The sequence below is a fragment of the Pseudophryne corroboree genome (assembly GCF_028390025.1).
Source record: "Pseudophryne corroboree isolate aPseCor3 chromosome 5 unlocalized genomic scaffold, aPseCor3.hap2 SUPER_5_unloc_4, whole genome shotgun sequence".
Classification (NCBI taxonomy): Eukaryota; Metazoa; Chordata; class Amphibia; order Anura; family Myobatrachidae; genus Pseudophryne; species Pseudophryne corroboree.
The window spans coordinates 97,269-122,879 of record NW_026967601.1 but is presented as its reverse complement, the minus strand read 5'-3'; the positions used below and the strand labels follow the sequence as shown (position 1 = coordinate 122,879).

The 25,611-nt window shown below is 49.4% G+C and overlaps 1 protein-coding gene across 1 annotated transcript in view; it reads left to right on the top strand.

Annotated features, from left to right (window-relative positions):
* The window catches only part of LOC134985590 (mitogen-activated protein kinase 15-like), a 30,024-nt gene extending 15,229 nt beyond the window's left edge, over nt 1-14,795 (top strand). Inside the window, exons 4-6 of the mRNA XM_063950406.1 lie at nt 13,085-13,182; nt 13,355-13,519; nt 14,237-14,795. Coding sequence (XP_063806476.1) covers nt 13,085-13,182; nt 13,355-13,519; nt 14,237-14,440 — 467 coding nt within the window. The 3' untranslated portion in view covers nt 14,441-14,795. The remainder of the gene's footprint in view (nt 1-13,084; nt 13,183-13,354; nt 13,520-14,236) is intronic.
* The last annotated feature ends 10,816 nt before the right edge of the window (nt 14,796-25,611 follow it).

Sequence of the window (25,611 nt, the reverse complement as noted above, 5' to 3'; positions counted from 1 at the left end):
CATTGTGATACTGACGCTGGGTTGTGAACTGGCTGCTCCTATCTGTGTCCCTCTGACAGATTTTACTGTGCGTCTGTCCCCTATAAGTCCCGGAGTGTCTGTGGTGTGGTTGTGCACGTGTGTGACATGTCTGAGGCAGGGAGCTCTTCCCCTGAGGGATCCATTTTAGGGACACAGAGTTGTAATGTGGTGGCGCTGCCGGCACACCACGAGCCTGAAAGAAATACGTGATAGTGTGAATCATATCAGTAAGAGATTAGATAAGTCTGAGTCTCATGCAGAATGCTGGAGAAAATCAGTGGAAGATTTGATTTTTCAGGGTTCTGCTTTCTCATCCGAAGTCGACCCCTCTGGGTCACATAAGAGACCGTTTGCAAACATTGTACATACTGATACCGACACGGACTCTGATTCCTGTGTCGACGATAGTGATTCCAGGGGAATAGATTCCAAATAGGCAAAAAGCATACAATATATGATTGTTGCTATAAAGGAGGTCTTAGAAGTTACGGAAGCCCCTACTGTACCTCAGGAGAAGGCTTATTTCTATAAGGAAAAGAAATGTAAGGTAACTTTACCTCCTTCCCACAAGCTAAATACTCTTTTTGAGGGAGTTTGGGTGAATCCTGAAAAGAAATTTCATATTCCCAAAAGGATTCAGATTGCTTATCTTTTTCCATTAGAGGACAGGAAAAGATGGGAGTCATTCCCGGTGTTAGTGCACTGTCAAGGTTAACAAAAAAGGTGATTCTCCCTGCACCTGGGACGGCTTCACTAAAGGAGCCGGCAGACCGCAAAATGGTGACTACGTTAAAACTATTTATGTGGCCAATGGTACGCTGCTCAGACCCACCATTGCTTGCGCGTGGGTGAGTCGTGCTATCGAAAAATGGTCAGATAACTTGTCATCGAAAATTGACACGGTTGATAGAGACGAGATACTCCTAATGTTAGGTCATATCAAAGACGCTGCCGCATACATGCTGGAAGCTATGAAGGATATTGGACTCTTGGGTTCAAAAGCCGCTACCATGGCAGTATTGGCTCGGAGGGCGTTGTGGATTCGCCAGTGATGTAGCTGATGTAGATTCCAAAAGAAATATGGAGGCTCTCCCGTATAAAGGTGAGGCCTTGTTTGGTGATGGGCTGGATGCGTTAGTCTCGGCGGCTACCGCAGGTAAGTCGACATTCTTGCCTTATACTCCTACACCGGCGAAAAAGACACATCACTCTCATATGCAGTCCTTTCGGCCCAACAAATACAAAAAGGCCAAAGGTTCCCCCTTTTTTGCAGGTAGGGGAAGGGGAAAAGGAAAGAAATCCGCAGCGTCTCCCTGATCGCAGGAGCAGAAGTCCACCCCTGCTTCTGCCAAATCTGCAGCATGACGCCGGGGCTCCCTTGCGGGAGTCCGCTCGGGTGGGAGCACGTCTGAAACTTTTCAGTCAAATCTGGATTCAATCTGGCCTGGACCCATGGGTCTTTCAAATAGTGTCCCATGGGTACAAACTAGAGTTTCAAGACGTCCCCCCATGCCGATTTTTCAAATCGACCTTGCCAGCTTCTCTTCCAGAAAGAGAGGCTATAACAACAGCAATTAAAAAATTATGTCAGGATCAGGTCATTGTCCTGGTACCCTTGTCACAACAAGGAGAAGGTTTTTATTCAAGCATCTTCGTAGTTCCGAAGCCGGACGGCTCGGTCAGACCGTTTTTAAACCTGGAAAATCTGAATCTCTACCTGAAAAGGTTCAAGTTCAAGATGGAATCCCTGAGGGCAGTGATTTCCAGTCTGGAGGAGGGGGACTTCATGGTGTCAGTAGACATAAAGGATGCTTACTTGCATGTTCCCATTTATCCTCCTCACCAAGCTTATCTGAGATTCGCTGCACAGGATTGCCATTACCAGTTCCAGACGTTGCCGTTCGGACTTTCCACGGCACCGAGGGTATCCACCAAGGTGATGGCGGAGATGATGGTCCTCCTTTGTCAAAAAGGAGTCAATATAATTTCTTATCTGGATGATCTCCTGATAAAAGCGAGATCCAGGGAACAGTTGGTGCAGAACATCGCACTCTCCCTGTCAGTTGGAACCGACGACAAGATTGTCCTTTTTAGGGATGATTCTGGACACAGAAGTATGGAGAGTATTTCTTCCAGTGGAAAAGGCTCGGGAAATCCAGAAAATGGTCAAACAAATATTGAAACCAACAAGCGTGTCGATCCATCAATGCATTCGGTTGTTGGGGAAAATGGTAGCGGCCTACGAGGCCATACAGTTTGGCCGATTTCATGCCAGAGTATTCCAGTGAGACCTGTTGGACAAGTGGTCCGGATCCCACCTACACATGCACCGGAAAATAATCCTGTCCCCCAAAGCCAGGATTTCGCTCCTGTGGTGACTACACTGTTCTCGCCTACTAGAGGGACGCAGGTTTGGGATTCACGACTGGGTCCTAGTAACCACGGATGCAAGTCTCCGAGGCTGGGGAGCTGTCACACAGGGGGAAAGCTTCCAAGGAAAATGGTCAAGTCAGGAAGTCTGCCTTCACATAAACGTTCTGGAATTAAGAGCCATTTACAACGTCCTTCTACAAGCGGTACATCTTCTTCAAGATCATCCCGTGCAGATCCAGTCGGACAATGTAACAGCAGTCGCGTACATAAACAGGCAAGGCGGAACGAAAAGCAGAGGAGCAATGGCAGAGGTGACAAGGATTCTCCTCTGGGCAGAAAGACATGTAAGAGCTCTGTCAGCAATTTTCATTCCGGTAGTGGACAACTGGGGAGCAGACTTCCTCAGCAGACAAGATCTCCATCCAGGAGAGTGGGGCCTCCACCAAGAAGTCTTCGCAGAGGTGACAAGTCTTTGGGGAGTTCCTCAAGTAGACATGATGGCTGTCAGGAATCTGCATTCTCCATCGCATCACTACTGTGGAACTACAGGTTCCAGCAGTTCAGTTCAGTTCCAGTTTTCAGTCTACTGCAGCCTGGAGTACACAGTGCTTCAGCTAACTCACAGCTGATCTGAACACCCAATCCAGCGGGGTGTGTTCTCACAGATGCAACATCCAATCATCACAGACCAAGGGGGTATAAACTCCAGTTCCTGGCTCAGTCTCAGGGCCTTGGACAACACGTCACATTCTGTGAACAGGCGTCTCCTGTTTGCAGTCATCTGTCTGCAGAGATACCCCTGTGTATTGGACCTGTGGAACTACAGGTCCCAGCAGTTCCAGTTCCGTTCCAGTTCCAGGTTCTGGTCTTCAATCCTTTGTTTCCAGCAGTCTTCTATTTCTGGCATCTCCAAGTCATCTCCCTGTTCCAGTGTTCCTGTGGAACTACAAACTCCAGCCACAGCCAGCCACAATCCACCAGCAGTAAGAGACTCTCCTCAGGTGTTTTATCATTACCATATGTGCATCTCAGCAGTTAACATCTATTTGCTTAGAGACTGTCTCCTGCTTAAGCCCGTTAGGCTATCTGGACTTGTGCTTCATAGAGACTGTACATTTATCAGAGTTCTGTTTTTCCAAATTTATTTCATCCTGAGTTTTACTGAGACTGTGTGCTTTTTACAATTACCGGAGTTCTGTTTGTTTCAATCATAGTTACCAGTGACTTTTGAATATTTATTTCCTGTTATTTCTGGTTTTGCATTCCACTGCACCTGTTATTCAATTGCTTTGTGATCCCTGTGACATGATAAATATCAGCGCCTATGCGCAGGACTATTCTTCGGTCTCCTCGTGTATTACGTCACACCAACACTGACCCACTAGCGCCCCCACCGGGGACAGACAAAATCAGAATCCTGACAGTTGGCATCTCGTCTAAACAAGAAGCTTCAGAGATAGTGTTCCAGGTCGAGAGACCCTCAAGCACTAGCAGTGGATGCACTGGTGACCCAGTGGGTGTTTCGGTCGGTATATGTTTTCCCTCCACTTCCACTGATTCCAAAAGTTCTCAAAATAAGAAGAAGAACAAGAGTTTGAGCAATCTTCATTGCCCCAGACTTGCCAAGGAGGGCTTGGTATCCAGATCTTCAGGAGTTGCTCATAGAAGATCCTCGGCCTCTTCCTCTTCGAGAGGACCTACTACAGCAGGGACCATGTGTGTATCAAGACTTACCGCGGCTATGTTTGACGGCATGGCTGTTGAGCGCCAGATCCTAGCCCGAAAAGGTATTCCCAAGGAAGTCATCCCCACTCTTATTCAGGCCAGGAAAGGAGTAATGTCTAAACATTACCACCGTATTTGGAGAAAATATGTGTCTTGGTGTGAATCCAAGAAGGCTCCTACGGAAGAGTTTGAGTTGGGACGTTTTCTCCATTTTCTGCAGGCTGGTGTGGATGCGGGCCAGTCAAGGTCCAGATTTCGGCTTTATCAGTTTTCTTTCAAAAACAATTGGCCTCCTTTCCAGAAGTTCAGACGTTCGTGAAAGGGGTTCTGCACATCTAGCCTCTATTTGTGCCTCCAGTGGCACCATGGGACCTTAATGTGGTGTTGCAGTTCCTTCAATCAGATTGGTTTGAACCTCTGCAGGAGATAGAATTGAAGTTTCTCACTTGGAAAGTGGTGATGCTTTTGACCTTGGCATCCGCAAGGCGGATGTCTGAGTTTGGGGCCTTGGCTCACGAGAGCCCTGACTTGATCTTCCATGAAGATAGGGCGGAGTTAAGAACTTGTCAACAATTTCTTCCAAAGGTGGTTTCATCCTTCCACATAAACCAACCTATTGTGGTGCCAGTAGCTACTGACACTTTCACTGAGTCAAAGTCTCCTAGATGTGGTTAGAGCTTTGAAGATTTATGTCGCAAGAACAGCTCGGTTACGGAAAACAGAGGCTCTGTTTGTCCTGTATGCTCCCATCAAGATTGGGTGTCCTGCTTCTAAGCAGACTATTGCACGCTGGATCAGAGGTACGATTCAGCAGGCTCATTCTACGGCAGGCTTGCCGGTACCGAAGTCGGTGAAGGCCCATTCTACTAGGAAAGTGGGCTCATCCTGGGCGGCTGCCTGGGGTGTCTCGGCTAAACATCTTTGCCGAGCAGCTACTTGGTCAGGGTCAAACTTATAAAATTTAGCAAACGTATTTGACACTTTGGCCGATGAGGACCTCAAGTTTGGTCAATCAGTGCTGCAGGGTCATCCGCACTCTCCCGCCCGTACTGGAGCTTTGGTATAACCCCATGGTACTGAAGTGGACCCCAGCATCCTCTAGGACGTATGAGAAAACAGTACTTTAATACCTACCGGTAAATCCTTTTCTCCTAGTCCGTAGAGGATGCTGGGCACCCGACCCAGTGCGTACTTTACCTGCAGTTTGTTCATTTTAGTTACACAGGTGTTGTTACATTTGTTTTCAGCATGTTGCTGCAAATGGTTCATGCCTGTTGGCGTGTGTTATGTTGAATGCCATGTTGTGCGGCATGGTGGAGCAGGTGTGAGCTGGTAAGAATCTCACCATTAGTATAAAATAAGAATTTACTTACCGATAATTCTATTTCTCATAGTCCGTAGTGGATGCTGGGGACTCCGAAAGGACCATGGGGAATAGCGGCTCCGCAGGAGACTGGGCACAAAAGTAAAAGCTTTAGGACTACCTGGTGTGCACTGGCTCCTCCCCCTATGACCCTCCTCCAAGCCTCAGTTAGGACACTGTGCCCGGACGAGCGTACACAATAAGGAAGGATTTTGAATCCCGGGTAAGACTCATACCAGCCACACCAATCACACCGTACAACTTGTGATCTGAACCCAGTTAACAGCATGATAACAGAGGAGCCTCTGAAAAGATGGCTCACAACAATAATAACCCGATTTTTGTAACAATAATTATGTACAAGTATTGCAGACAATCCGCACTTGGGATGGGCGCCCAGCATCCACTACGGACTATGAGAAATAGAATTATCGGTAAGTAAATTCTTATTTTCTCTGACGTCCTAGTGGATGCTGGGGACTCCGAAAGGACCATGGGGATTATACCAAAGCTCCCAAACGGGCGGGAGAGTGCGGATGACTCTGCAGCACCGAATGAGAGAACTCCAGGTCCTCCTCAGCCAGGGTATCAAATTTGTAGAATTTAGCAAACGTGTTTGCCCCTGACCAAGTAGCTGCTCGGCAAAGTTGTAAAGCCGAGACCCCTCGGGCAGCCGCCCAAGATGAGCCCACTTTCCTTGTGGAATGGGCTTTTACAGATTTTGGCTGTGGCAGGCCTGCCACAGAATGTGCAAGCTGAATTGTACTACAAATCCAACGAGCAATAGTCTGCTTAGAAGCAGGAGCACCCAGCTTGTTGGGTGCATACAGGATAAACAGCGAGTCAGATTTTCTGACTCCAGCCGTCCTGGAAACATATATTTTCAGGGCCCTGACTACGTCCAGCAACTTGGAATCCTCCAAGTCCCTAGTAGCCGCAGGCACCACAATAGGCTGGTTTAAGTGAAATGCTGAAACCACCTTAGGGAGAAATTGAGGACGAGTCCTCAATTCTGCCCTGTCCGTATGAAAAATTAGGTAAGGGCTTTTATAGGATAAAGCCGCCAATTCTGAAACACGCCTGGCTGAAGCCAGGGCTAACAGCATCACCAACTTTCCATGTGAGATATTTTAAGTCCACAGTGGTGAGTGGTTCAAACCAATGTGATTTTAGGAACCCCAAAACTACATTGAGATCCCAAGGTGCCACTGGAGGCACAAAAGGAGGCTGTATATGCAGTACTCCCTTGACAAACGTCTGAACTTCAGGAACTGAAGCTAGTTCTTTTTGGAAGAATATTGAGAGGGCCGAAATTTGAACCTTAATGGACCCTAATTTTAGGCCCATAGACAGTCCTGTTTGCAGGAAATGCAGGAAACGACCCAGTTGAAATTCCTCTGTAGGAGCCTTCCTGGCCTCACACCACGCAACATATTTACGCCAAATACGGTGATAATGTTGCACAGTTACATCCTTCCTGGCTTTGATCAGGGTAGGGATGACTTCATCCGGAATGCCTTTTTCCTTCAGGATCCGGCGTTCAACCGCCATGCCGTCAAACGCAGCCGCGGTAAGTCTTGGAACAGACATGGTCCCTGCTGGAGCAGGTCCTTTCTTAGAGGCAGAGGCCACGGGTCTTCCGTGAGCATCTCTTGAAGTTCCGGGTACCAAGTCCTTCTTGGCCAATCCGGAGCCACGAGTATAGTCCTTACTCCTCTACTTCTTATGATTCTCAGTACCTTGGGTATGAGAGGCAGAGGAGGGAACACATACACTGACTGGTACACCCACGGTGTTACCAGAGCGTCCACAGCTATTGCCTGAGGGTCCCTTGACCTGGCGCAATATCTGTCCAGTTTTTTGTTGAGGCGGGACGCCATCATGTCCACCTTTGGTTTTTCCCAACGGTTCACAATCATGTGGAAGACTTCTGGGTGAAGTCCCCACTCCCCCGGGTGGAGGTCGTGTCTGCTGAGGAAGTCTGCTTCCCAGTTGTCCACTCCCGGAATGAACACTGCTGACAGTGCTATCACATGATTTTCCGCCCAGCGAAGAATCCTTGCAACTTCCGTCATTGCCCTCCTGCTTCTTGTGCCGCCCTGTCTGTTTACGTGGGCGACTGCCGTGATGTTGTCCGACTGGATCAACACCGGCTGACCCTGAAGCAGAGGCCTTGCCTGACTTAGGGCATTGTAAATGGCCCTTAGTTCCAGGATATTTATGTGAAGTGACGTTTCCATGCTTGACCACAAGCCCTGGAAATTTCTTCCCTGTGTGACTGCTCCCCAGCCTCTCAGGCTGGCATCCGTGGTCACCAGGACCCAGTCCTGAATGCCGAATCTGCGGCCCTCTAGAAGATGAGCACTCTGTAACCACCACAGGAGAGACACCCTTGTCCTTGGAGACAGGGTTATCCGCTGATGCATTTGAAGATGCGATCCGGACCATTTGTCCAGCAGATCCCACTGAAAAGTTCTTGCGTGGAATCTGCCGAATGGAATCGCTTCGTAAGAAGCCACCATTTTTCCCAGGACCCTTGTGCATTGATGCACTGACACTTGGCCTGGTTTTAGGAGGTTCCTGACTAGGTCGGATAACTCCCTGGCTTTCTCCTCCGGGAGAAACACCTTTTTCTGTACTGTGTCCAGAATCATCCCTAGGAACAGCAGACGTGTCGTCGGAATCAGCTGCGATTTTGGAATATTTAGAATCCATCCGTGCTGTCGTAGTACTACTTGAGATAGTGCTACTCCGACCTCTAACTGTTCTCTGGACCTTGCCCTTATCAGGAGATCGTCCAAGTAAGGGATAATTAAGACGCCTTTTCTTCAAAGAAGAATCATCATTTCGGCCATTACCTTGGTAAAGACCCGGGGTGCCGTGGACAATCCAAACGGCAGCGTCTGAAACTGATAGTGACAGTTCTGTACCACAAACCTGAGGTACCCTTGGTGAGAAGGGCAAATTGGGACATGGAGGTAAGCATCCTTGATGTCCAGAGACACCATATAGTCCCCTTCTTCCAGGTTCGCTATCACTGCTCTGAGTGACTCCATCTTGAATTTGAACCTTTGTATGTAAGTGTTCAAGGATTTCAGATTTAAAATAGGTCTCACCGAGCCGTCCGGCTTCGGTACCACAAACAGCGTGGAATAATACCCCTTTCCCTGTTGTAGGAGGGGTACCTTGATTATCACCTGCTGGGAATACAGCTTGTGAATGGCTTCCAATACTGCCTCCCTGTCGGGGGGAGATGTTGGTAAAGCAGACTTCAGGAACCGGCGAGGGGGAGACGTCTCGAATTCCAATTTGTACCCCTGAGATACTACCTGCAGGATCCAGGGGTCCACTTGCGAGTGAGCCCACTGCGCGCTGAAATTCTTGAGACGGGCCCCCACCGTGCCTGAGTCCGCTTGTAAGGCCCCAGCGTCATGCTGAGGACTTGGCAGAAGCGGGGGAGGGCTTCTGTTCGTGGGAAGAGGCTGTCTGCTGCAGTCTTTTTCCCCTTCCTCTGCCCCGGGGCAGATATGAGTGGCCTTTTGCCCGCTTGACCTTATGGGGACGAAAGGACTGAGCCTGAAAAGACGGTGTCTTTTTCTGCTGAGAGGTGACCTGGGGTAAAAAGGTGGATTTCCCAGCCGTTGCCGTGGCCACCAGGTCCGATAGACCGACCCCAAATAACTCCTCCCCTTTATACGGCAATACTTCCATATGCCGTTTGGAATCCGCATCACCTGACCACTGTCGCGTCCATAACCCTCTTCTGGCAGAAATGGACAGCGCACTTACTCTTGATGCCAGAGTGCAAATATCCCTCTGTGCATCTCGCATATATAGAAATGCATCCTTTAAATGCTCTATAGTCAATAATATATTGTCCCTGTCCAGGGTATCAATATTTTCAGTCAGGGAATCCGACCAAGCCACCCCAGCACTGCACATCAAGGCTGAGGCGATAGCTGGTCGCAGTATAATACCAGTATGTGTGTATATACTTTTTAGGATATTTTCCAGCTTCCTATCAGCTGGTTCCTTGAGGGCGGCCGTATCAGGAGACGGTAACGCCACTTGTTTTGATAAGCGTGTGAGTGCCTTATCTACCCTAGGGGGTGTTTCCCAACGCGCCCTAACCTCTGGCGGGAAAGGGTATAATGCCAATAATTTTTTAGAAATTAGCAGTTTTTTATCGGGGGAAACCCACGCTTCATCACACACCTCATTTAATTCATCTGATTCAGGAAAAACTACGGGTAGTTTTTTCACACCCCACATAATACCCTTTTTTGTGGTACTTGTAGTATCAGAAATGTTCAATGCCTCCTTCATTGCCGTGATCATGTAACGTGTGGCCCTACTGGAAAATACGTTTGTTTCCTCACCGTCGACACTGGAGTCAGTGTCTGTGTCGACCATCTGAGGTAACGGGCGCTTTAGAGCCCCTGACGGTGTTTGAGACGCCTGTACAGGTATTAACTGATTTGCCGGCTGTCTCATGTCGTCAACAGTCTTTTGTAAAGTGCTGACACTATCACGTAATTCCTTCCATAAGACCATCCAGTCAGGTGTCGACTCCCTAGGGGGTGACATCACTAATACAGGCAATTGCTCCGCCTCCATACCATTTTCCTCCTCATACATGTCGACTCAACGTACCGACACACAGCACACACACAGGGAATGCTCTGATAGAGGACAGGACCCCACTAGCCCTTTGGGGAGACAGAGGGAGAGTTTGCCAGCACACACCAGAGCGCTATATATATACAGGGATAACCTTATATAAGTGTTTCTCCCTGATATAGCTGCTGTATATATTTAGCTGCCAAATTAGTGCCCCCCCTCTCTTGTTTTACCCTGTTTCTGTAGTGCAGGACTGCAGGGGAGAGTCAGGGAGCTTTCCTCCAACGGAGCTGTGAGGAAAAAATGGCGCCAGTGTGCTGAGGAGATAGGCTCCGCCCCCTTCTCGGCGGCCTTTCTCCCGCTTTTTTATGGAAAAATTGGCAGGGGTTAAATGCATCCATATAGCCCAGGAGCTATATGTGATGTATTTTTTGCCATATAAGGTGTTTTTATTGCGTCTCAGGGCGCCCCCCCCCAGCGCCCTGCACCCTCAGTGACCGGAGTGTGAAGTGTGCTGAGAGCAATGGCGCACAGCTGCGGTGCTGTGCGCTACCTTATTGAATACAGGACGTCTTCTGCCGCCGATTTTCCGGACCTCTTCAGTCTTCTGGCTCTGTAAGGGGGCCGGCGGCGCGGCTCTGGGACCCATCCATGGCTGGGCCTGTGATCGTCCCTCTGGAGCTAATGTCCAGTAGCTTAAGAAGCCCAATCCACTCTGCACGCAGGTGAGTTCGCTTCTTCTCCCCTTAGTCCCTCGATGCAGTGAGCCTGTTGCCAGCAGGTCTCACTGAAAATAACAAACCTAAACTAAAACTTTCACTAAGAAGCTCAGGAGAGCCCCTAGTGTGCACCCTTCTCGTTCGGGCACAAATATCTAACTGAGGCTTGGAGGAGGGTCATAGGGGGAGGAGCCAGTGCACACCAGGTAGTCCTAAAGCTTTTACTTTTGTGCCCAGTCTCCTGCGGAGCCGCTATTCCCCATGGTCCTTTCGGAGTCCCCAGCATCCACTAGGACGTCAGAGAAAAGTAAATCCTTTCCTCAAAATGTCAGTCTTCCTGGGCACAGTTCCTATAACTGAGGTCTGGAGGAGGGGCATAGAGGGAGGAGCCAGTTCACACCCTTTGCAAAGTCTTAGAGTGCCCATGGCTCCTGCGGAACAGTCTATACCCCATGTTCATGAAATGGAACCCAGCATCCTCTTCCTCCCCTTGCTCTGGCATTTCTCGCTCTTTTTCTCTCCCCCCTTGCTCTGGCACTTCTCGCTTTTTCCTTCCCCCATTGCTCTGGCACTTCTCGCTTTTTCCTTCCCCTCTTGCTCTGGCACTTCTCGCTTTTTCCTTCCCCTCTTGCTCTGGCACTTCTCGCTTCCCCCCCCCCTTGCTCTGGCACTTCTCGCTTTTTCCTTCCCCCCTTGCTCTGGCACTTCTCGCTTTTTCCTTCCCCCCTTGCTCTGGCACTTCTCGCTTTTTCCTTCCCCCCTTGCTCTGGCACTTCTCGCTTTTTCCTTCCCCCCTTGCTCTGGCACTTCTCGCTTTTTCCTTCCCCCCTTGCTCTGGCACTTCTCGCTTTTTCCTTCCCCCCTTGCTCTGGCACTTCTCGCTTTTTCCTTCCCCCCTTGCTCTGGCACTTCTCGCTTTTTCCTTCCCCCCTTGCTCTGGCACTTCTCGCTTTTTCCTTCCCCCCCTTGCTCTGGCACTTCTCGCTTTTTCCTTCCCCCCTTGCTCTGGCACTTCTCGCTTTTTCCTTCCCCCCTTGCTCTGGCACTTCTCGCTTTTTCCTTCCCCCCTTGCTCTAGCACTTCTCGCTTTTTCCTTCCCCCCTTGCTCTGGCACTTCTCGCTTTTTCCTTCCCCCATTGCTCTGGCACTTCTCGCTTTTTCCTTCCCCCATTGCTCTGGCACTTCTCGCTTTTTCCTTCCCCTCTTGCTCTGGCACTTCTCGCTTTTTCCTTCCCCCCTTGCTCTGGCACTTCTCGCTTTTTCCTTCCCCCCTTGCTCTGGCACTTCTCGCTTTTTCCTTCCCCTCTTGCTCTGGCACTTCTCGCTTTTTCCTTCCCCCCTTGCTCTGGCACTTCTCGCTTTTTCCTTCCCCCCTTGCTCTGGCACTTCTCGCTTTTTCCTTCCCCCCTTGCTCTGGCACTTCTCGCTTTTTCCTTCCCCCCTTGCTCTGGCACTTCTCGCTTTTTCCTTCCCCTCTTGCTCTGGCACTTCTCGCTTTTTCCTTCCCCTCTTGCTCTGGCACTTCTCGCTTTTTCCTTCCCCCCTTGCTCTGGCACTTCTCGCTTTTTCCTTCCCCCCTTGCTCTGGCACTTCTCGCTTTTTCCTTCCCCCCTTGCTCTGGCACTTCTCGCTTTTTCCTTCCCCTCTTGCTCTGGCACTTCTCGCTTTTTCCTTCCCCCCTTGCTCTGGCACTTCTCGCTTTTTCCTTCCCCCCTTGCTCTGGCACTTCTCGCTTTTTCCTTCCCCTCTTGCTCTGGCACTTCTCGCTTTTTCCTTCCCCCCTTGCTCTGGCACTTCTCGCTTTTTCCTTCCCCCCTTGCTCTGGCACTTCTCGCTTTTTCCTTCCCTCTTGCTCTGGCACTTCTCGCTTCCCCCCCCCCCCCCCCCTTGCTCTGGCACTTCTCCCTTTTGCCCCTCCCACTTTAGCACTTTACTGTCTCAGCCTTCCTGTCCTCTGGTGATTTGTTGTGTCTGCTATGCAGTCTTTATAGTATAGCAGTAGGACAGTGATGGCTAACCTTGACACCCCGGCTGTTGTTGAACTACACATCCCAGCATGCCCTGCATCAGTTTTAGCATGGCCAAATAACAAAACTGTAGCAGGTCATGCTGGGATGTGTAGTTCAACAACAGCTGGAGTGTCAAGGTTAGCCATCACTGCACTAGGAGATGTTTCATTGTGTGTGATAACTATCATTATCTTTCTGCACAGCTTTGTGCGGTTTCCCCACCTAATAACACTGTAACTTTATGTGATTATCAGCTGGATCTGGGCACTGGCGAGGTGGCACAGCACCCAAGAAGTCAGGATGTCAGCCAAGCCAGGAACAGAACTCGTCCTCACAGCCTGGCATGCATGGGGTAAGGTGCAGACAGGGAGACGTAGCAGCTGCTTCTGTATATAGCATTATATATAAACACTCTCACACTTACAGAAGTAAAAAGATATTTGTTCTACCATATAAAATAACCGATCTTGGCTGAATCACTAGAACTAAAAATAACACATAAATGTACTTATATTTCCACAAAGGTCAATAAAAACGTGGAACCAAGAGGAAAAACTGCTCCTGTTATCAGGGCGCGTTCTTTCTCACTAACCCAGCAAGCACGTGCTGCAGCCCCTAACCACCTTCTCACTCGTAAGGAGGCAGCACCCAAAGGAGCGGTGAGCGTAGCCGCAGTCAGTGCAAGGCTGGTGAGTAGGGGGGTATACTGGTGAGGTCTATGCTAGACCGATGTGTATAGGGAGGGGGTACACCTTGTATGGCAGAGGTCCAGGCTAGACTGATGATTATGGGAGGGGAGTACACCTGGTGTGAATGAAGTACAGGCCAGACTAGTGGAAGGGGGAGAGGTGTACACCTGGTGTGACTGAGGTCCAGGCTAGACTAGTGGAAGGGGGAGAGGTGTACACCTGGTGTGAATGAAGCACAGGCCAGACTAGTGGAAGGGGGAGAGGTGTACACCTGGTGCGAATGAAATACAGGCCAGACTAGTGGAAGGGGGAGAGGTGTACACCTGGTGTGACTGAGGTTCAGGCCAGACTAGTGGAAAGGGGAGAGGTGTACACCTGGTGTGAATGAAGCACAGGCCAGACTAGTGGAAGGGGGAGAGGTGTACACCTGGTGTGACTGAGGTTCAGGCCAGACTAGTGGAAAGGGGAGAGGTGTACACCTGGTGTGAATGAAGCACAGGCCAGACTAGTGGAAGGGGGAGAGGTGTACACCTGGTGTGACTGAGGTCCAGGCTAGACTGTGTAAGAAGGAAGTGGGGGAGGGGGGGACACGGTATGGAGTTGGTGGCAAATGTGTGACTGGCTTATAAATATCTGTCTGTAAGCAGTGATGCCACAATAATATTCTACTGAATTTGAAGACCGTTTAGTCGGCCCTGATATCTTTGTTCTCTTCAGAATCAGCGCACTCCAATAGCCGGGACTCGTGAGCTGCGATCGGCTCAGAAATTCAGCAGAAAGATGTTCCAGGGTACAAACAACATTGGCACAGCCGGTGACCCTAAGGCTTCTCTTCAGAGTTACACACAGGCCTATGGGACCATCAGCAAGTCAGCGTTACAGAGTCTGCCCTTACAGAGCTGCTCAAATGGGGAAAAGTGATGAGGCGAAGAAACGCGGGATATCCTGCTGTAAGCACATGAGCGGCTAGTGGCCCTACTTTCCAGGGGCCAGAGTGTTACAGTTGTCTGCTGGATCTTCCATCCAGTCTAAGTGCCTGTTCTCCGCTGTCCTCAGATGACATTTCATGTCTGTCACATACATCGTAACACACCATATGATATGTGCCTTGTCTGTAGCCCAAACCTGGGACCACCCATCAGGCAATAAACAAAGTGCAATAAAGTCCAAGTGATGTGTTTTCCTGGGTGTCGGACCCTTTGTGAAGTGATATTTCTCCTTGAAGAGCGTCTTTTATAACAGCCCAATGAGATAATAAAGGTGGTTTATTTATTCACGCTGTCTGGCGTGGTTATTTACTAAATGTTCTGTGTATATTGAAAGTAACACTTGCCGTAATGTAATACATTGTAAAACTCTGCATGTGAAGGAAGATTATTTATATTTGGGGGAAGAAAGGTAAAAAGTGTCCGAATCCATGGGCCAAGCGGTTCTTATCAATTCATATCTCTCTGACACAATTAGAATGTGATACAGTAGATATAACGTTAGTAATTTGCACGTGGATTGCTGGATACATTATGAAAACATATTGCTTAATTGTAACGCAAAGAACAATACATAATAATACATATGTAATTAGCATAATCAGTTGTGCTAATTACTGCGCCAGCCAATTCAATTAGCAGAGAATAACCCGCGCATTAATACCCGTGGGTGTACTTTTCTCCTGCAGGGTCCACAGGATAACATTAGGATATGAGGTAGCGATAGCATATTGGCAAACGATCAAAGCTTTTGGCCTCCCAGCATGCAACAGGCCCGTCCCTATATCCCCGCCTCCTGGCTCAGGCAAATCACTTGTTTTTTGTTTGGTGCGGCAGGAGCCGGACCATGGTCAGAGGGTTGCTGGTTTTTAGCAGCCCTAAGCTTTTTTATTTTATTTTTGCTAACGTCCTAGAGGATGCTGGGGTCCAAATAGTACCATGGGGTATAGACGGGTCAGCAGGAGCCTTCGGCAGTTTAAGACTTTTCAACAGTGTAAACTGGCTCCTCCCTCTATGCCCCTCCAGATTTCAGTTTAGAATATGTGCCCAGGAGACTGGATGCACACTAGTGGAGCTCTACAGAGCTTTGCTGGAAAAGACTTTGTTAGGTTTTTTATTTTCAGGAAAGCTGCTGGTAACAGCTTCCCTGCTTCGTGGGACTTAGGGGGGGTGAAGTAGGAACCAACTTCCTGTGTAGTTCCATGGCTCTGCTTCCGCTGACAGGACACCATTAGCTCCTGAAGGGTACTGAACATAGCCCGCGCCTGGACAGCGTTCACTCCCACAGCACTGCCGCCACCCCCTAACAGAGCCAGAAATCAGAAGGCTGGTGAGTATATTACCGGAGTCCTGCAGAGAGGAGCCCTCCGGTCGTCATTGGCGGCAAAAGGTACAGCGCAGCGGCGGGATGGCTGCGCTGACATATCTCCATAACACTATAAGCCCTTCACGCACAGGGTGCAGGGCACGGATGGGGGCGCCCTGAGCTGCATGATAAATCCTACTCTCACTGGCAAAACATAAGACACAAGTACAGCCTCTGGTTTTACACAACCCCAGCCAGTATAAAAAGAATTGCTTCTGAGGCAGAATCGCGCCATTACAGGGGGGCGGAGCTTCTTCTCAGGCTTGCCAGCACTCACTCAGCGCCATTTTCTCCTGCAGATACACAGAGAAGAAAGACTGACAGACGCTGTTTCCTCCTCATAACGTCGCTGAACAAGTACCAGGGTGTTATAGATAGGGAGGGAGTGTATAGTAAATTAGGTGAGCGAGCCTAATATTGAATATTACAGCGCTGAAGGTTTTGTCTATATTTTATACACAATTCACCTCATAGGGCGCGGTGTGTGAGCTGGCAAATCCCTCTGCGTGTTCTCTGACAGATTTTAGTGGGTCTGTCACTGATAGCTCCCTGTGTGACTGTGGTGTGAAAGTGCACGATAGTGTCATGTCGAATGTAAACATGTCAGACATTACAGAGAGCTCTTCCCCTGAGGAAGCCATTTTAGATACGCAGGAGTGGTGGCCCTTCCCACAGGGAAGGACCCAGTGTAGGTGGAAAATCTACAACAAATGATTTCCCAGCTTTCTAGAAAGTTCTCAGAGTTTGAACAAGAGACTAAATATTGGAGGAAGATGTGCTGTATGCCGACCCCTCCACGTCATCCACACGGCCCCCCTCTAGTTCCCAGAAGAGGTCACTTGTGCAAATTATGCAAGGTGACACAGACACAGATTCCGACAGATGTCGACACTGGGGATTTGAGAGGGGGTAGACGCCAAATTAGCAAAAAGCATTCAATATATGATAACGGCTATTACAGAGGTGTTAAAGATTACAGAGGCAACACCTGAACCAGAGGAAAAGGCTGATTTTAATTTAAATAAGAAATCTGTGGTAACTTTTCCTCCTTCAAAGGAATTGAATACATTCTTTGAAAAATCCTGGGCTAACCCAGAAAAGAAATGTCATATTCCCAGAAGAATACGTTTGGCGTATCCTTTCCCTGAAGAGGATAGGAAGAGCTGGGAATCACCCCCATGGCCGACACCTCCGTGTCTAGGTTGTCTAAGAAAATTGTTCTACCTGCTTCCTTAAAGGAGCCGGCTGACCGTAAAATGGAGACAACTTTAAAATCCCTTTATATGGCTAATGGAGCAGCACTCAGGCCCACCATTGCATGCGCCTGGGTGGGAAATGCTATAGTAAAATGGTCAGAAAACTTGCTAGATAATATAGACACAGTTCATAGGGATAATGTGGTCTTAACTCTCGGTCACAAAGGATTCTGCAGTTACATGGTGGAAGCCATGAAGGATATTGGTTTATTCTGTTCAAAATCCTCGGCTATGGCGGTTTCGGCTCACAGAGCACTGAGGATTCGCCAGTGGAATGCAGATGCAGAATATAAAAAGAATATTGAAGCTCTCCCCTATATACTGTTGAGGCGCTTTTTGGGGACAAGGTGGATACCTGGATTAAGTGAACCGGGATGGTTGGATAAGGTTCTTAGACAAGCAGAGGATTAGGCACTGAAGCCCGAAGGCGTGACGAAGGCAACGTGGTAAAATAAAGTCTGTTTATTAAACACACAGTTCTGATACACCTAGGCAGTTCAGGTAATTCAATGGTAGATTGAGCAATGCCAACAGTACCGTTCCTTTAGCACAGTGGTAGAAGGATATTGTGGCAATATAGAATGAGTTGGTATAAAGTCATTGCAAGACCCGGAGATGTAATGTCCATTGGCCACAACTAACCACTGTAGAGGGAAACAAGCAAGTACTGACCAGCAGGTTATACTCTGAGAGCCGGAGTCCAGATAGATGCACAGAGGTTGAGAAGAACACAGAAGAACTGCCGGGGATGCCGGATGGAACCGGACCAGACGGTAATGGTGTAGCAGAACTCGCCGATGATGCTAGAGTCCGATGGTGAGTACCGATGGTGATGAATATCAATGAAGCTGGAGATAGATGGCGGAACACCAATGGAACTGGAGATCGATGGCGGAACACTGATGGAGCTGGAGATTGATGGCAGAACACCGATGGAGCTGGAGATCGATGGCGGAACACCGATGCATAGATGGGTCCACGGTTATCTTGACTAGTTTTCTGCGCCTAGGCACAACATGACTTATTAGCATAAACCCTTCATCTACTGTTCTCAGCTGCAATACAATACAGAGAACAATACAGCAGGGGAATAAGTCCGACTGGCCAGTCTCAGTTAATCCTTTTAAAGGTCAAGATAAACGTGGACCCATCTGTAGCTGGAGATCGATGGTGGAACACCGATGTAACTGGAGAGCTGCAAACAACGGGAATGGAGAGATACCAAACACTGCTGGAAGCGGAGCAGAGTCCAACGCTGGAAGCTGGAAGCCGATGTTCGGTATCACAGCAGATAACCAAGGAGCAGAGCTGGAACAATGGAAGTCAGGCTGCAGCGCAAGCTGGTGACCGGTGCTGGTCTCTAAGTGGAGCTGAAACACAGGAGTTGAACACAGGAGCTGGAATACCTGGAGACTCGAACTATAAATTCCACAGACAGGAGAGACATGTGTACAAGGATTGACAACCAAAGCACGGACAACTATCCAGCCCTGGAGCAGGATATTTATCCCAGCTGGGAAGCAGGGATTGGCTGGATAATTAGGCAGAGTCCAGAGTGCAGCTGCTGGTTAATCAGGCAGAGTCCAGAGTGCAGCTGATAGGCTGTAAAGCAACATGTGATGAATCCAAACATGGCTGCGCCCATGTTTGAATCTGGAGGGAAAGTCTGTTTGAACTTTAGCATGTGAGAGACTGAGGCCATGTTACACAGCGTGCTGCACGCAGACAGCGCAGGTGGAATCCAGGCTTGGAGCGCTGGGCCAGTCTCAGGAGACACTTGGAAGGTAAGAAATGGTGATGAATTACCTGGATCGTGTGGGAAGAGGTAAGAAACTTTTCAACAGCATCAGGATCTCAGGAGCAGAAGTCAGCCGTTGCTTCTGCAAAAACCACAGCATGACGCTGGGGCTCCCCTTCGGGAGTCCGCTCAAGTGGGGGCGCGTCTGAAACTCTTCAGCCTGATCTGCATACAATCAGAGCTGGATCCATGGATATTGCAAATAGTATCTCAAGGTTACAAGTTGGAATTTCAGGATCTCCCCCATGCAGATTTTGCAAATCAGCCTTACCAGCTTCTGGACAAGACTGACAGAAAATAACGGAAGCAATACAAAAATTACATCAGGACGAGTTAATCACCTTAGTCCCATTGCTACAACGGGGAAAGGGATTTTATTCAAGCCTGTTTGTAGTACCGAGGCCAGACGGCTCGGTCAGACCGATTTTAAACCTAAAATCATAGAATCTTTGTCTAAGAGCAGTGATCTCCAGTTTGGAGGAGAAGGAATTCATGGTGATGGTGGACATCAAGGATGCTTATCTGCATGTTTCCATTTACCATCCACATCAAGCATAAATGAGGTTTGCGTTTCAGGACTATCACTATCCGTTCCAGACATTGCCATTCGGGCTCTCCACAGCACAGAGAGTGTTCACCAAGGTGATGGCAGAGATGATGGTTGGAGTCAACATAATTCCTAACCTGGATGATCTCCTAATAAAAGCGAGATCCAGGGAAAAGTTAGTGCAGAGCATTGCACTATCCCTAACAGCACTTCAGAAACATGGCTGGATCATAAACTTTCCAAAATCAGTTGGTACCGACGATGAGATTGTCATTTCTGGGAATGATACTGGACACCGAGGTACAGAAAGTATGTCTACCAGTGGAAAAGGTTCTGGAAATCCAGACAATGGTCAAACACATTTTGAAACCAGCACGGGTGTCGATTCATCAGTGCATCCTCCTGCTGGGGAAGATGGTAGCGTCTTACGAGGCTCTACAGTATGGCCGATTCCATGCGAGGGTGTTCCAGTGGGATCTACTGGACAAATGGTCCGGATCGCATCTACACATGCACCAGAGAATAATCCTGTCAACGAAAGCCAGAATTTCGCTCCTGTGGTGGCTACACAGTTCTCACCTCCTAGAGGGACACAGGTTCGGGATTCAAGCCTGGATCCTAGTGACCACGGATGCAAGTCTCCGAGGTTGGGGAGCAGTCACGCAAGGGGAAAGCTTCCAAGGAAGATGGTCAAGTCAAGAAACACTTTCTCACATAAACATTGTGGAGTGGAGAGCCATTGTGGCCGGAGAGAGCCCTCAGCCACATGGTTAATGGCGGCCGTGGCACTGGAGGGGTTAATCCTCAGCTGCCAGGCACCATTTGGACAATAGGCGCTTGGCGTCACTGTTAAACGTACTTACGGCGCTGGGCGCGGACTGTTTAAAAATATGTTTAATGATGTGTTTTAACATGTCACATGTAGTGCTCTGTGCACAATTGTAGGATTGCATGTTTAAATGTATTTATATTTAAGATATGGTCACCTGTATTTTAAAGGGGAAAATGCACTTACTATATCTGTCTGAATAATCATCTCCTATCCTCTGGAAATAGGAAGTGGCATACTAATCGCCTCTGCTAGCGGAGAGGTGTGAATGACAAAACCCTTTTGATGTTGGACAGTGCACGGCAGGTAATGGCTGTGAGTGTCAGATTGGGTTGGGAACCTGTATTTATTTATGCAGCTGGTTTCATTGATATACGAATCCTGAATGGTAGATGCAGGAAGGAATAACATTTGTTTGGGAAATAAAATACAAACCGTATTTGAAGCTATGTGATAAATTTATCAATAGTGAATGTTAAACTGAGACCAAACGTTGTCTGTGTGGCAGGAAGGAGGATATTGCTTCATGCACTTATGTCCTTTTGAAATGTAATTTACTTATTTATTTGTATTTTGTAAGATATCCTGATTGGATAGAAAGGACTCAGGGGGGGACATGACCCCCTGTGGTACGGTGTGGTTTTATTGTATAAAAAGAGCTAGCCTGTGAGCTCCAGAGTGTATTATACCAGTTTCATTCTGCTGTAACATCTTGCTGTATTGCTGAGTTCTTTTCAGAACTATTTGTTGGCATTAAAACATCATCTGCCTCAAGAAGATTGCTTCATCTTGTGACCTACAGGGCTATGCCAAACATAGACCCGTTCCCCATTTGTCCAGGAAGCACCCAACGTCTCCAAGTTCCGCCTTCCGTCAGCTACCGGTAGAGGCCTAGTCAAGCGACTAGTGAGGATTCGTCAACACCACACCGGTGTGGTAAGGCAGCGTGTCGGCACATACATAGCAGAACCGTGGTTCCAAATGCCACGGCAGGTTAGGAGTTTGGTGGTGGCAGCATATACCCGCCCACGGTGCAGTGGGTGGAGTCAGTAACAGACTGGTACTGATGGTAAGCAGGAATCCCCTATGTGGCCAGGTCCCGTGTGACCTAAACATCCATTCTGTGTACTGGGTACGGGACGCGATAGCGGTGAGGGCTTTTCGTACGGGGCCGTCCGATCACAGAAATTGGTGGGATAATCCCAGACGGCTTTTCAGTCACCCGATTGGAGAAGCCGAGTTACTCAGGAGAGGAGTAACTGCAGCGCAGGAGAACGCACATGATGGCGGACTTCAGCGGAATGTCTAAGGACAATTTGGAAATCGTGTGTTGGCAGAAGGGCGTGGAGATCCCTTTCAACGCGTCCAAGAGCGTCATGAGGGCAGCACTCATGAGCTTGGAGGAGTCCCACCGGACGGAGGTAGAGAGCCCTGAGGGCGTCAACATCGGAGAGGACGGCCCACCAGTGGACCTTCATAAGGAACCAGTGAGACCCACAAGCCCCACCCCCTCTCACAGCAATGTTTCCCAGCAATCCCTAGCAGGGCCAGGATCCCAACGTCCCAGGGGGGGCGGTACGGATAGCCAAGCGGATCGGCTAGCAGAATTGGGGCAAAGGGCAACGGAGCAAGAGCGCTTGATCATCATCCAGATGTGGCGTGATGAGCGGGCAGCACAGGCCGTGGTACCCCGGGAGCCGTTGTCAGCTTGGGTACACAGATCGGGACGCATTCAGTTTGCAGACAGTGATGGGGACATTGATGGACATTTACAAGTTTTTGAGAGGACTTGCAGACTACATGAGTGTGAGTGAGTGGGTGAGACACCTTGTGCCCACTCTGCATGGAGAGGCCTATCGAAAAGTGGCCACGGAGGACTGTGGGGATTACAACGAAGTCACGAAGGCCCTCCTCCAGCGATTCTTCATCACTCCAGAGTCATACAGGAAGAAATTCCGGGACATGCCCAAGAATCCTAGCAGCACCCATGAGCAGTTCGCCACCCAGCTGCGGCAGCACATGGTGAAGTGGGTGAAGGAATCTGAAGCCACTACATGGGACACACTGATCGACCTGATCTGCAGGGAGCAGTTCTATCGCAGGTGCGCCCCAGAAGTGAAGGAGTGGGTGCTAGACCGGGAGCCACCCAGCTTAAAGATGGCTGCCCAGTTAGCTGACAAGTATGTGGCAATTCGGCCACAGGGGCAGAAGCGCCCAGACAGCAGCCAGCTCCAAAAGACTGTACCACCAGGGCGACACCCCTCTTCAGCTCATCGCCCCCCAAAGCAAGCATCTTCCAACCTGGGTGTTCTTGGCCAGCAACCGTACCGCAGTGTCCCTGCAACTGATCAGAGATCATCGGTGCCACAACTGGTGAAGAAGTGCTTCAGCTGTGGGAAAATCGGACATCTGAGGATGAACTGTCCTGCATCCCAAGCACCCCAGACTCGCGTTCCAAATCCGAGTGCTGGAGCCTAGATTGCTTGCTTAACCCGTGGAGGTGAACCTTCAGAGGCTGTACCCCCTCCAGTCAGTCCGATGGAGTGTAGCGAGAAACAGGTTCACTCTGTGGAGAGTCTAGAGAAAAGAACCTAAGCGCTTAGGTGAAAAAACACTGCACTAAGATTGTCAGCAGCCTCCTGATAAAGGGAATTGCCAATCCCTTACATAGACCACTAACCAACAAAATAACAGGTGGCGCTTGACAATCAAAAGAATATCAAAAACATTTATTAATATACAATAATTAAAGTTACAGCACACTCCCGGGAGAAATGAAATAATATAACAATGTTTCACAATCTATAAAACTTCACAATAGTAAAAAACTGTGCACTGTAAAGAAACTTCTTGTTCAATTCCTCAGGGAACTATTTATAATCTATGAACTTCAATGCACATGTTTATAAAAAATATGTATGTAACTGTGCCTGAAGGATAACACTATGTTTGATACACTGTATTGCAAAACACATTTGAAGTGTAGAATTTATATCTGTGAATGATAAGTAAATAAATATAATATCATATCATAAGTCACTCACGTCTTGGTATGTCATAAGGTGCTGAATGCGTTACAGATCCAAAAAAAATTGGATAATTTCTTTTTGAAGGTGGATGGGTAAATTTCCTCCGCTGGGCAGGAGCCTGTGATTTCCTTGCTCCCTGGTGTCGTCTCGCTTCGCTAACAGAGACACACACCAGAGCCACAGCGTTAAAGGTGATGCTGCACCGTGTAGTATGCCTGAGTGGGCCGTGCAGGTAGATCTGTAAACCTCCGGTATCTCCGTCCTTGCAGACAGGAGGCTGTGGTGTTGGTTTTCCGGAGTGCACCCGACTACGCTGGGCAGGAGCCTATGTTGACCTTGCTCCGTGGTGTCGTCTTGCTGTTAGATGTGTGACGCGCACCAGAGCCTCAGCGGGTATAACGATGCTGCACCGTGATGTGTGCCTAGATGGCCGTGCAGGTAGATAGTGTTGCCTCCGGTACCTCCGTGCTTGCAAATGGGAGGCTGTGTAAGCTGGTTTTCCGGAGGTCGCCGGTCTGCGCCGGACTGCAAGGGAACAACACCCGTCAATACCTCTTCCCCAGATGACGTGGTCAGCCGCGGCAACGGGGATATGAGAGGGGGTGCAGATGCAAATGCTCCCGGTGATATCACTGTGGAAGTGATCTTATCTGCACAAGTGTTGCGTGGGTGCAGCAGCTGATGAAAATGTAGGTTCTTGTAAGAACAGCCTGTATCCTCTCTGTGGAGAGTCACCTGCATGGCCAAGCAGCCCCTACACAATATGTGGAGGCACCTGCAGCCGGTCCACGTGGGACCCCTGCAGGGGGAAGGCCTAAGAGACTCTGGGGCCTCAATCACTATAGTAAGCCCCCACCTTATAGATTCTTCTGCAGTATTGCAGGGTTGCCCTGCCAAGGTCACCCTGGCAGATGGAACGGAGAAAGAGGTTCCCATGGCAAGAGACTACCTGGACTGGGGAGCTGGACCAGAGTTGCGAGAAGTTGCTTTCATGGATGGTCTCCCAACTGATGTGGTCTTAGGAAATGATCTGGGTGGTGGGATCGTCACCACGTTTGCTGGCGCCATTCCCCGGAGTCAAGTTCCACAACCACCATTGACATCAGCTACTCCAGCACAGCCCAGAGGAAAAGACTACAGCTGCTAGACAACTGCCAGCACAGCCAACCACAGCATCAACCAGCCCAGAGGAAAAGATTACAGCGGCTATATCAGCACATCGACCCCGCATGCCTTTTGCCTCTGGTATGCCTATGTCCCCTAGCAACGCAGAGGATATTGGTTCTATCTCGTTTGATCCTGTGGGGGTGCCCAATGATGCTCCTGACCCAAGTGGTTTGCCAACTCCGGCGGTGAGTATGAGAAACCACACTGACTTTTCCGTGACTGACCCCTACCAGACTGACCCTAGTAGTCCCCACCTAGATCCCCCTGTAGAGTATCCCAATTTAGGAGAGATTGAGGGCCCGCAGGCAGGAGTTTAGGGAGGCTCAACTCTCTGACCCATCCCTGAAAGGCATGAGGCGCCACTCTGGCAGCGGCCTTGACAGGGTTGGGGCGGTAGTTTGACCTGGCGGAAAGGGTTAAGGTATAGGGTAGCCAGGAAAGTGGGAGGGGTTAGACCAGATAGGGAACGTGTCCAACTGGTCCCACCAGGGAACTTTCCTGCGCAACCGGTGCCAGTTGCCAGCTGCCAGTGAAACCCCTTTGGACAGTAACCCGGAGATAGACCGTACCCTGAAGTGCCTGTCACAGAGCTTACCCTGGTCTGGAATGTCGGATGACACCCAGACCAACTGTAAGGCTGGTGCCATGCGTTGGCAGCTGGGGCAATCCAGCGGTTGTGTTGTCTCTGGGCCTCTGCCCATAGGAGAACCTTTACAGCAAGTTGCTCTGGACATAGCAGGTTCCCTGCCTGTGCGCTGTAGATCGGGGAAGACACGCAGCCTCCCTGTACTGGATACTACACAGGATCTAGAGGCTGGTGGTCTAGCTACCATCACTGTGGCACAGGTAGCGGACGAGGAAGAAAGAGTAGGCCTAGGTGACAGGGTAGGTTTCCAGAGTCATAGGTCGACGTTGGAGGATTGGAGGGCAGGTCTGACAGTTCGGGCAGACAGTTGCCAGATAGGTGTGACGGAGGTGCAGTGCCTGGGGCACCATGTGGGAGGAGACAGGGGTAGGCCCAACCCAGAGGGGGTGGAGGCAACCAGAGGCTGTCCCCGACCCACATCACCCAGACCGGTACTGACCTTAGAACCTGTAAGGCCCTACGGACACG